Source organism: Labeo rohita, chromosome 25 (genome assembly GCF_022985175.1).
Source record: "Labeo rohita strain BAU-BD-2019 chromosome 25, IGBB_LRoh.1.0, whole genome shotgun sequence".
Taxonomy (NCBI): domain Eukaryota; kingdom Metazoa; phylum Chordata; class Actinopteri; order Cypriniformes; family Cyprinidae; genus Labeo; species Labeo rohita.
In genome coordinates, this window is record NC_066893.1 from 24,219,391 (window position 1) to 24,232,559 (window position 13,169).

At 29.2% G+C, this 13,169-nt stretch overlaps 1 protein-coding gene across 3 annotated transcripts in view; it reads left to right on the top strand.

The window, feature by feature from the left end:
- The window catches only part of shisal1b (shisa like 1b), a 54,317-nt gene that overhangs the window by 21,468 nt on the left and 19,680 nt on the right, over nucleotides 1-13,169 (top strand). For 2 of the 3 annotated variants that reach the window (XM_051099158.1, XM_051099156.1), the window contains exon 2: nucleotides 10,771-10,953. In XM_051099158.1, coding sequence (XP_050955115.1) covers nucleotides 10,887-10,953 — 67 coding nt within the window. In that variant the 5' untranslated portion in view covers nucleotides 10,771-10,886. Of the gene's footprint in view, nucleotides 1-7,359; nucleotides 7,495-10,770; nucleotides 10,954-13,169 lie in introns of all 3 variants that reach the window. The other variant, XM_051099157.1, reaches the window with a different exon arrangement.

Consider the following 13,169-nt stretch of genomic DNA (forward strand, 5'->3'; position numbering starts at 1 on the left):
CTGGAAAACCATGCAGACTGATAAAACAATGTGTCACTGTCAAAACCCCCTATGGCAGTGTTTAAAAAGACTTTTCTGTTATACTGTAAAAAATAAAAAACACAATTTGTTGAGTCAGCTTAAAATAATTTGTTACCCTGCTGCCTTAAAATTTTAAGTTCAGTCAACTAAAATAAGTTTAGTTCAAGTAACAACTTAGATATTTGTGTTTGCTAAACTTAACAGAATAACCCAGCTGCCTTAAAATTTTAAGTTGATTCAACTCAAATATCTAAGTTGTCACTTAGTATAATTTAACATTTCAAGCTGAATAAACTTTTGAGTTGACTGAACTTAAAATTTTAAGGCAGTCAGGTTACAAATTATTTTAAGTTGACTCAATTTTTTTTTTTTTTTTTTTTTTTTTTTTTATACAGTGTGGGGTTTCACTTTATGTTTTTTTTTTACAGTGTAGGGTTTCACTTTATGTTTTTTTTTTTTTTTTTTTTTTTTTTTTTTTTTAGTGTAGGGTTTCACTTTATGTACATCAAGTGAATATAGTTTCAAGGATTTAAAGATTATTAGGAATATATTTAATATTTATGGCCAGTAAATTAATCTGCAATGCTAATTTAAATATACTAAAATCAGTTTGACCAAAATCGGGTTTGATCACATGCTTCATGTTTTGTTTGCGTTTTGGCAACTGAAAATGCTAAAATAAAATATAAATATTAGATTAAAAACTTATTTCATTTTTAATCTTTTTTTTTATTTAATAAGTACTAAACATTTTACTAAAACTAAAATGAAAACAAATTAATGCTTAAAATTAAAACTGAACATAAAATAAAAATAAATTAAAATATTTGTTTGTTTGTTTTTTTTTCAAAAAATGTTTAAAATAAATTTAATAATATATACATTTTTATTTAAGAAGTACTAAAATTGCTAAAACTAATATGAAAGAAAGCTTACAATTAAATGAAACAAACTTAACTTATTTTATATTAAATTTCTGTTTTATATAAACATTTCTAATTAAGTTTTATATGTTCAGTTTTCTTTTCAAGCTTTAATTTGTTCTCATTTTAGTTTTAGAATTAAATGAACATTAGAAATGTTTAAAATACATTTAATGAAATATTACATTTTCATTTAAATAGTACTAACATTACTAAAACTAACATGAAAACAAATTAAAGCTTAAAATGAAAACTGAACAAACTTCACTGATATTATATTAAATTTATTTTAAACATTCAAAGTTTTACAGTATACGTTTAGTTTTCACTGTTAGCTTTAATTAGCTTTTATTTTAGTTTTACAAATTTTAGTACTTGTTAAATGAAAAATAGAAATGTTTAAAATAAATGTAATATAATTTTCATTTAAGTACTAAAATGACAAACTAAAATGAAAAATTTATAAATAAGTTTTAATATTTCTAAATAAGTTTTATAGTCTGTGTTTAGTTTTCATTTTAAGCTTTAATTTGTTTTAATTTTAGTTTTAGAAATTTTAGTACTTGTTAAATGAAAATTAGAAATGTTTCAAATTAATGTAATACAATATACATTTTCATTTAAGAAGTACTAAAACAACTAAAACTAAAATGAAAAATTAAAGCTTAAAATATAAAATGAAAGTATAAAACAGTTTATTTTATATTAAACTTATTTTAAACATTTCTAATTTTCATTTAATGACATATTAAAATGACAAAAATACAATAAAACTGAAATAAAATAAATCAAAAAGCGAATTCAAAATATTAAATATTAATATAAAATAATATTTAAAAAAATGTATTATAAATTAACTATCATCCACAATGTTAGCAAGCTGTAGCGCTAACTAAAACTATTTAAATTGGTAATTGAAAAATCTCAAAATATAAATATTAGAGATGAATACTAGATATATAGTGTTAATTATTAAAAACAATGACAAAAAAAAAAAAAAAAAAAAACAACAACAAAAATTCCTAAAACTTAAATAAATAAATTAAAAAATATATATATAACAATAAAAGCCATTTCCAAATATTAATAAATACTGCTATATAAATATTACTAAAATAACACTGACACTACCTAAATAATCTATCTGTTAAGGAAAAAAATATATATAATTAATATAAAATATAATATAAAAAATATATACACACACTTTTTTTATATTATATTTTATATTAATTATATATATTTTTGTATATACACACACACACACACACACACACACACACACACGTTTGTTTTTGTGAATTGTGGGGACTTTCCATAGACTTCTATAGATTTTATACTGACCAAACGATATTGTCTATCCCCTAACCCAACCCTAACCCTAAACCTAGCCCTCACAGAAAACATGTTTGCATCGTTACACTTTCAGATAAACATCATTTACTATTTTTAATCATTTTTTAACATTGTGGGGACCGCAATGTCAAAAATTTCAGGTTTTACTATCCTTGTGGGGACATTTGGTCCCCACATTGTAGCAAAAACAAGTACACACACACACACACACACACACACTGTATAAAGTCTATTTGATTTGTTCACACAGTCTGCGCTTTCAGCTGACCGCTAATGACTTCAGTGTTGTTTCTGGCCATGTTTCTCAATCACTTGGAAAAAGTTTGTTGTACTAGAGGGGGATAAAGAGATATGAGGAGCAAAAGAACAGAAAAAAATAATTTCTCACTCTCCAATTAAAGGGAATGATTGCTCTGAGGTCTCCTCTGATTGACACTCGCCCATGGCAGGCTGTGATTTGCTTCTAGGTGGTGCTGGAAATTGAGAAAGCCAGCAAGTCTGATGATTGTATGCTAATAGAGACACTTTATGATAATTCAGACCTTGGATGCTAATCGTGAAGCTCCTCGCAGACGTGACATTTGGTCCTGCTCACAAATAGAGGGCAAATATACGAAACAGGACAGTGACACGAATGTCAGCGTCTCTGATTAAGGCCCACCACATCAGCCAGTGTCAGCGGTGCATCATTCTGGTTTATTTACAGCCAAATTAGAAGAACAAAACATGCTGTCCCTGCAGAAAAAAACAGAAATGCTGGTCCACAGCACGTTGTGCTAAAAGACGAGGGTATATATCAACAGTTAGGTGGTTCTAACCGGTTTATATTGGTTTCCAGGTGTTTTAGTTACTCTGGTGTTCTTGCTTGAAAAATCACCAAAGAAAACCAGAGATTTTTATTGGTCAAAAGTGATGGTTTTAGACTTATTTTTTTGCCCAAACCAGCATAAACTAGCTGGTGTTTTTAACAAGATGCCTGTTTGGAGTGGGTGGGTGTTTTACTTACTTCTGCAGGTTTATTTTGGTGTTTAGTACAGCGTGACGCTGTGGTTAGTCAACAGCCGAAAATGCTTTTTTTTTTTTTTTTTTATGAGCATTGTTTGGTCATTAGCCTAAAGTCAATCAACAAACGCTTAGAAGGGTAAGAAAGCAAAATGTCACAGCACAGTAATTATCATATATTTAGAAGCCGTCCTGAATCACATTAAATTATATTCAGAGAGCACAAAGAAGCTGTAATACTGGAGGAAGAGGGCGGAACTGACCGAATTTAGAACCGGAAAACAGGAAATCAGAGGATATACCCAATTTGTTTGCTGGGGAAGAAAAAAAAAAAAAAAACAACAACAACAACAACAACAACAACAACAACAACAACAACAACAACAAACCAAGACCAACATGATGGATAACAAACCTTACAGTTTACACTGCTAATTAGTTTCCGCAAAAAAATTAAATAATAATAAAAATAAATAAATAATACATTATATATTAATATATTAAGCTAGGCAGTTGCTTTTTAGCCCAAGTCTAAAAAAATGATTAAATAAAGAATAAAATAAAAACTTTCAATAAAAATAAAAATAATAATAATAATAATAATAATAATAATTATTATTATTATTATTATTATTATTATTATTATTATTATTATTATTATTATATACATTCTAAATTTGAGTGTGTGTCTATCTGCGTTTATGTAAATATATATTATTTATATAACAATTTAGAATGCATTTATTATTAAGAAGATTAAGGACTAATACATTTTAAATAAACAGAGAATAAATCAAAATATACAAAATACATAAAACAGTTTTTTTAAAAAATAAATTTTAAATGTAATACATATATTAATATATTACATAGAATATTACATAGATAGATAGATCGTACATTAGTGTATATATATATATATATATATATGTGTGTGTGTGTGTGTATGTATGTATGTATGTATGTATGTATGTATGTGTGTGTACTTGTTTTTGCTTGTTTTTCCGGCCTGCGGTCCCCACAATGTTAAAAAATTATTAAAAATAGTAAATGATGTTTATCTGAAAGTGTAATAATAATTTTTTAACATTGCGGGGACCGCAGGCCGGTAGCAAAAACAAGTACACACATACACACATACATACATACATACATACATACATACATACTTTTATAATTACAATTTAAAATAAACAATAATAAAATCTAAGTATAGAGAGAGAATAAAATTTATTCAGATTAATTCAGAAAATATATATATACAAAAAATAAAACAATTTTAAAAATGTAATAATTAAATACATTCTACATTTACATGTATAGAACGACAGATAGACTGATAGAATGATAGAACAATAAAATGAAAGAACAATAAAATGATAGAAGAACAGATACAACGTTACATAGAATGAAAGATGGATAGATAAAATAAAAGAATGATAGAACAATAGAACGATAGAATGAAAGAACGAATGAATGAACGAACTAACAAACGAACAATAGATAGATAGTACGATAGACAGAATAGACAGAATAAAAAAAGGATAGAAAGGAAGAAGGAAGAAAGGATAGAATAAAAGAATGACAGAACAATCAAACTAACAATAGAGAGACAGACAGACAGACAGACAGACAGATCGATTTTTAATAATATATTAAATTATATTTATTTTTTGTTTAATCTATTCTTTAATAGATTTTAATTTTTGAGACTTGGGCTAATAAGCAACTAAATAGCAGCCATTCAGAACACCCTAACAACTGCATAGCAACATCCTAGCAACCATCCACAACACCCTACAGGGAATAATCTTGCATTATGTATGGATAATGACCTTCTGCACACATGCTTGTAACATCAGTCTGCCGGACTTTAGCAGTAAAAGAGAAAATGTGTGTGCTTTTTTTGAGACAGAATCACTACCAGAGAAATAGGAACAATAGCTAGTTATGAATTCTGTAGAAAAGGAGAAATGTCACATTCTGACACTCAACACCAAATTAAAATGCTAAAAATATTACATGACGTTCTTGCCTTGTTCTCGCTCGCTTCATAATCAACAGAAAGCCGCGGTGAGCCTCTCGGCACAAATGTTCTCATAAAGACAGCTGACACATTCAGAAGCGCGGCCTAATGTTTCATGTGAACATTTCAACTCTGCCGCTGAGATAAAGCCCGCTAAATCAAGCATATTATTAGCCGCTGTACTTTATTAATGATTTAAAAACTGATTAGCATGTTCCTTTTAAATGTTTTAATTATTTCTGGGGCTTAGGCAAATATCCATTCTGTTGACTAAGATTAAAGATGTGAAAGTTTCTTGGGTACAATTTCCTGACATTTCTGTAGAATATCCTTTTTTTGACTTGACGTTAAATTAATTTTTATCTTGCTTCACAAACTTTATGATGTCATTTTATTTCACCAGACAACAGTGTAAAAAGGCAACACTTTGTTATTACCAATTATAATTATTTCTCTTTTTTCTCTTGCTTCCATAATAAATGTCAAAAGTTTTCGTTTTGATGAAAGATTAAATTAAATGTGTTTTGATGAATTGTGCTCGATAAATCCATGCACATTTAAAAAAGGAAGTAAATAAAATGTGGTAAGTAAATGAATAAAATAAATAAATAAATAAATACTGACTTAAATAATAAAAGACTAATACTATCTCTCAATTTAATAATAATTTAAATATTATTGCATTCATTAAAAAATAAAATAAAATATTTAATTAACCATTTACATATTATTGCACATTATTTGATAAAGATTGGGTTTTACAAAAAGGTGTGATGAATTAAGCAGAACAATAAAACCTTGGACATTCTTTAAAAAAATAAAATAAAATAAAATAATTACAAAAATAATAAAAGACTTATCTGCTAAAATCAATCATTTAAATATTATTGCATGTTATTTGATAAAAGACTGGGCTTTAAAAAGGGTGTGATGAATTGTGCACAACAATAAAACCTTGGATATTCTTTAAAAAAATAAAATAATTACAAAAATAATAAAAGACTGCTACTTTTAATACTATTTATCAGCTAAAATAATCATTTACATATTATTGGATGTTATTTGATAAAAGATTGGGTTTTAAAAAAGGTGTGATGAATTGTGCACAAAAATAAAACCTTGGGCATTCATAAAAAAAAAAAAATAAAATAAAATAAAATATACTGAATTACAAAAATAATACACTTGATACTTTTACTACAATTTATCTGCTAAATAAATAACTGCAAATGTTACTGCACACATTATTTGATGAAAGATTATGATTTTTTGTTATATGTGAATTGTGCACAATAAAAACAAAGACATTCTTTAAGAAAATACATTAAAAACAACAAATAAATACACATTCAATTACAAAAATAATAAATAACTGACAACATTTACTACTGTGTGTGACATTGTAAAATTAGTAACTTTAAGTGTTATTTTGCATGTTATTCAATACAACTTTTTTTTAAAAAAAGTACATTAAAAGTACATTAAATGTGGTTACAAAAAATAAAAATTAAATCAATTTTATTAATTTTATTAAATAAATTTTACTAATTATTATTTTTTTTTTTAAACAGCAGTACTTTTACTACCATTTATCTGCAAAGTGAGTTACTAAAATGTTATTGTGCACATAAAAAAGGCTTTATAATCTTTCATCAAAGTGTAGCAACAATTACAATCTTTCAGCTGACATCACGAATCCAAACCGGCCACTGCCCAAAGGAGAACATAAAAAAATCATCATCTCAATCTGTCATCAAACCTATTGAGTCTATATTAAAGATTACCTAATGTCACCAAGCGCATTAGACTTATGAAACACACCAAAAAATTCTGCATGTAGAACATGAAGTTAGACTGTCAAACTGTTGGGGAATCCCACTCCACTTCAACTGACTGAGATCAAGAGCAGAAACTCACACAAGCCTGCAGCAGCAGTACCATTTATCTTCCCCAACAACTCAACTATCAGATGTATAGTGTTTTGAGAACTAAACCCAACAACATCTCATCTTCCACATTCATATTTCTCAGATCCGCCCTCGTCCACAGAACAACGGCACGTGCAGAGAACAAGGAAAAGCAAAACACTGTCGGAAACAACAAATGCGTCTGGGTTTTGTCTCGATGTTTCTTCTCCTACAGAGCAGCACAATCAGCCCAAATGAGGTGAAATTACAAAACAGTTGCAAAAATAAACACTATATCCATCACCACCTCAAAATAAATAATCACAGCATGCATATTAACAGCAGTGATTCCATTTCCAAATGCTTTCAAAATCAGACACAAAAGAACTGGGTGTAATTTAGTACATAGCCTTTACTAAAGCCCATCGCATACTGTGCGATATTTTCTTTCATACACTGTGATGACGCATTTCTGCGATTAATAACAAGGTAAAGTTTTGTTGTTGTTGTTTAAAAACAAAAACTATATATTGGTTTTATTACCTTGGGATTAAATTACATAAAACTTGCACATGAATATTTCTAATAAAGGTTATTGTGACTTTTTATCTCACAATTCTGACTTTTTCAGGGCTGACAGTAACAGGTTTGATAAGTTACAACAAATTTCAAGTCTGCAAAAGCACATACTGTACACTTTAAAATGATTTTACTTGTAGATTTATGTAGATGTAACTTTTTTGAAAATGATTAACAGTTGAAAAACAGAAATTTAGAAAAGTAATCAAAAAGTTATTAGTTATATTACTTTAATAAAGTACCTGAAATTGTTAAACTACGTATTCCATTATAAATAGGGAATCTTGTCATTTGCAACCCATTGCATGTCCAAAGTAACTTTCCCAACACTGTATATCATATACACACATGTCATATTTATTAGTATGTGATGATCTGTTGATTACATTTAATAAACATTTGCATATTTTTCAAAATAGTGAATAATTTTGCAAAGCAATTGATTCAAAGTTACTATTATTAACACCAGAGCTCATTCAAATTTCAGAAACATTCTTTTAGATAAACAAATAAAATTCATACAGGATCATTTCATGTTGCTATTGAAATTAAAACAACAACAGGTCAGTCTACCACATGCACATCAATAAAAAGAGGATTATTTTTTCCTACCAGAGAAAATGTGCATGAGGGAAATCACATCACCCAACATGGCTGCTGAAGAACAAGTAGTCACACTTTTCAGTCACACCTGCATGAGTTTTCAAAATGGCTGCTGTGAATGGACTTCCTGTGCTCACAAATTACAAACACTACATTACCCATAATGCAGCACAGCAGGGTCAGGTGTGGCTGCCTTTAAGTCCAATTTAAAATTTCCCATTTATACACCATTTTCCTCTTTCTTTTTTATATCTCAATAAAGACATAAACTTTTAGTGCCAATGCTAAAAATAAAAAGTATGTTGTGTTAATGCTTAACGTACACTGACCAAAATTATAAATGCAACACTTTTGTTTTTGCCCCCATTTTTCATGAGCTGAACTCAAAGATCTAAGACTTTTTTCTATGTACACAAAAGGCCTGTTTCTCTCAAATATTGTTCACAAATCTGTCTAAATCTGTGTTAGTGAGCACTTCTCTTTAGCTGAGATAATCCATCCACCTCACAGGTGTGGTATATCAAGATGCTGATTAGACAGCATGATTATTGCACAGGTGTGCCTTAGGCTGGCCACAATAAAAGGCCACTCTACAGTTTTATCACACAGCACAATGCCACAGATGTTGCAAGTTTTGAGGGAGTGTGCAATTGGCATGCTGACTGCAGGAATGTTCACCAGAGCTGTTGCCCATGAATTTAATGTTCATTTCTCTACCATAAGCCGTCTCCAAAGGCATTTCAGAGAATTTGGCAGTACATCCAACCAGCCTCACAACCGCAGACCACGTGTAACCACACCAGCCCAGGACCTCCACATCCAGCATCTTCACCTCCAAGATCATCTAAGACCAGCCACCCAGACAGCTGCTGCAACAATCGGTTTGCATAACCAAAGAATTTCTGCACAAACTGTCAGAAACCATCTCAGGGAAGCTCATCTGCATGCTCGTCGTCCTCATCGGGGTCTCGACCTGACTGCAGTTCGTCATCGTAACCGACTTGAGTGGGCAAATGCTCACATTTGATGGCATCTGACACTTTGGAGAGGTGGTCTCTTCACGGATGAATCCTGGTTTTCACTGTACAGGGCAGATGGCAGACAGCGTGTATGGCGTCGTGTGGGTGAGCGGTTTGCTGATGTTAACGTTGTGGATCGAGTGGCCCATGATGGCGGTGGGGTTATGGTATGGGCAGGCATATGTTATGGACAACGAACACAGGTGCATTTTATTGATGCCATTTTGAATGCATAGAGATACCGTGACGAGATTCTGAGGCCCATTGTTCTGCCATTCATCATTGCAGCATAATAATGCACGCCCCCATGTTGCAAGGATCTGTACACAATTCCTGGAAGCTAAAAACATCCCAGTACTTGCATGGCCAGCATACTCACTGGACATGTCACCCATTGAGCATGTTTGGGATGCTCTGGATTGGCGTATACAACAGCGTGTTCCAGTTCTTGCCAATATCCAGCAACTTCGCACAATCATTGAAGAGGAGTGGACCAACATTCCACAGGCCACAATCAACAACCTGATCAACTCTATGCGAAGTAGATGTGTTGCACTGCGTGAGGCAAATGGTGGTCACACCAGATACTGACTGGTTTTCGGACCCCCCAATACAGTAAAACTGCACATTTTAGAGTGGCCTTTTATTGTGGCCAGCCTAAGGCACACCTGTGCAATAATCATGCCGTCTAATCAGTATCTTGATATGCCACACCTGTGAGGTGGATGGATTATCTCCACAAAGGAGAAGTGCTCACTAACACAGATTTAGACACATTTGTGAACAATAGTTGAGAGAAATAGGCCTTTTGTGTACATACAGAAAGTCTTAGATCTTTGAGTTCAGATCATGAAAAATGGGGGCAAAAACAAAAGTGTTGCATTTATAATTTTGGTCAGTGTATATTTAAGCATGCTTTCACTGGTGCAAAGGGTGATTGCAAATGTTTTCTAGCTTCACTGCTATTTTTCAACAAAAATATACAAACTGCACTGAAAATAATAAAATCTGGTGGTATTCATGTGTGTTTATCTTCTAAACACTTTAAAAAAAATGACATTTTGAAGTCTGAAACACCATTTCAGTCTTCAGATGTTCATGTTTAATTCAATGTGTTACTTATTGGTGAAATTTACTAAAAAAAATTCAGGATGAAAACTGTTTCTATACCAGATTTTTTAATTCTGGCAGTTAGATATAAACTGTGTAAGAACTGTGTGAACCTCCAGGAGTAGATTTGCGCATACTTGGACTGAAGCATGACACGAGCAGTGACAGATCTTACCGTACAGATGTCTTGGCACGATCATAACACCTGACCTCTTCTGCTACAGGTGTGCTGGCAAACTGTCGCAGTCATGAACAGAAGCTGGAGATAAAGATGACATCTGGAAGCAGCTGAAGCTGTCAGGCTTCATGTCTCCATCCTCCCCTGAGGGAGGACAAGAAGATGAGTGTCACCAGTCATCACTCCTTCAACATCCTGACCATCATCTTTCTCATTCTGTGTACTACAGGTAAGATGTGGGCAGATGGCTTGGTTGGACTTACATACGCAAAGGAGGTTCATTATATACATGCTGTCTGAGTTCTGCAGGTAAAAGCAAACAGAGGCAACAAAAACCCTAAGAAATATCCAAAACAGATTTTTTTTATAGTTTTTTCAACTGTAGGTACATTTGAGCCTGTGAAAGATTAGAAGTTAAACAGTTGTATGGGTTATACTGTAAATGTGCACAAATAATGCACAGATGATATATTAATTTAATTATTTGAATTAACAATGCTCAAAATAATTTGAAAATAAACTTTATTGGTTACAAATTGACAAAAAATTATTTACATTTTCTTTAAATTAAACACAGTAAATATTCAAATTTTATTTGTGTTTGTTTTTGATTCTTCATATAGTTAAAATGTAGTGATTAATATTTTTGTAATGGGAAAACATTAAGTAGGCAAAATAAATGATAAAAACATGGTTCATAACAGATTTCAGTGGCCACAAGAAAGTCGAGTTTCAATTTATATATGAAATTAAATATATATTTCACAAAAATAATACCTTTATTTGATAATATATTCATTTATTAATTTAATTTTTAATTCTAAATCACATTGCACAGTAAATATTACAATTTAATTTTGGTTTGGTTTGATTTAAACATTTATGAAATATACAAACTATTATTTTCACAGTTCTGGATCATATTAAATTATTTGACAATATTTTCATTTATTTAATTAGAAATTCATTTTAATTTATTAATTTGTTAAATGCAAATTAACAAATTGAAAAATGGTTTAAAATGAACAAATTTAAATAGAATTAGAATATTTACTGTGTGATTTAATTGAAAATCATTTCATTCTTATTACAGTTTTAAAAATGTAGAAATACATATTTTTATGGGGAAAATGGGTAATTATATTATATTATATTATATTATATTATATTATATTATATTATATTATATTATATTATATTATATATTATATTATATTACACTACACTTTTTGATAACTTTTTGGATAATATATTAATTTATTAATTTAATTTAAAATTGAATTTAATAAAAGCTTTTAACTATATTATGTCCAAACTGACAATTTTTAGCAAAAATAGATTTTTATTCTATAATATTTATTATAAAATAATAAATATTTATTATATAAATATGTATTATAAAATGCATTGCACAGTAATTATTAGCTTTTTATTTTTTATTAACTTTTATATTAACTTTTACTTTTTATTTTTTAAATTAATTTAATTAGAAATTAGAAATTAAAAAATTACAAACTGAGAGCAAATTGACAGTCATAATTTGTGCAAAAATAATTTAAAATTAACCAATTTAAATAAAATTTGATTATGTACCATGTGATTTAATTAAAAAAAAATATTTAATTCTTATTATAGTTTTAAAAATGTAGTAATTCATATTTTATTCTGAGGAAAACAGGTAAAACATTAAGTAGGAAAAATAAATGATAAAGACATGGTTCAACTTTTTAAAGGTGACCACAACAAAATTTCAATTTGTTTAAAATGAAACTATTTTATTTATCATACTGTAAATATACACAACATTCTATTCTATTATATTCTATTATATTATGTTCCACTTTTGAATAACTTTGTTTGATAATATATTAATTTATTAATTTCATTTTAAGATAATTTAAAACTGGTTTGGTTCATTTAAACATTCATGTCCTTTAAAAATATTATTTTCACAGTTCTGGATCATTTTAAATTATTTTACAATATTTTAATTTATTTAATTTTAAATAAATTTTTACATTTAATTTATTAAAAGCAAGTTGACTAATAATTTGTGCAAAAATGCTGTAAAATGAACAGAAATTTTAGTAAAATTTGAATATAGTGACTTAAAAAAATATACATATTTATTATAGTTTTTAACATGTAGTAATTCATATTTTAATAATGGGGGAAAGGAGTAAACAATTTATAATTCTTATTATAGTTTTAAAATTGTAGTAATTCATATTTTTAGTATGGGGAAAAGGGGTACACGTTAAATAGAACAAAGATGATAAAGACATGGTTCAAGACAGATTTAAAGTGACCACAACCGAGCTGAAACCCATTTGTTTCAATACAAATCAACCCGTGGGACATAAAGATGCCTGTAGATGAAGAAACATCCTCTTATGAGATTTACCGCTCTCATACGGCCTTTCTCTTCCCAGAATCTCTGAGCTG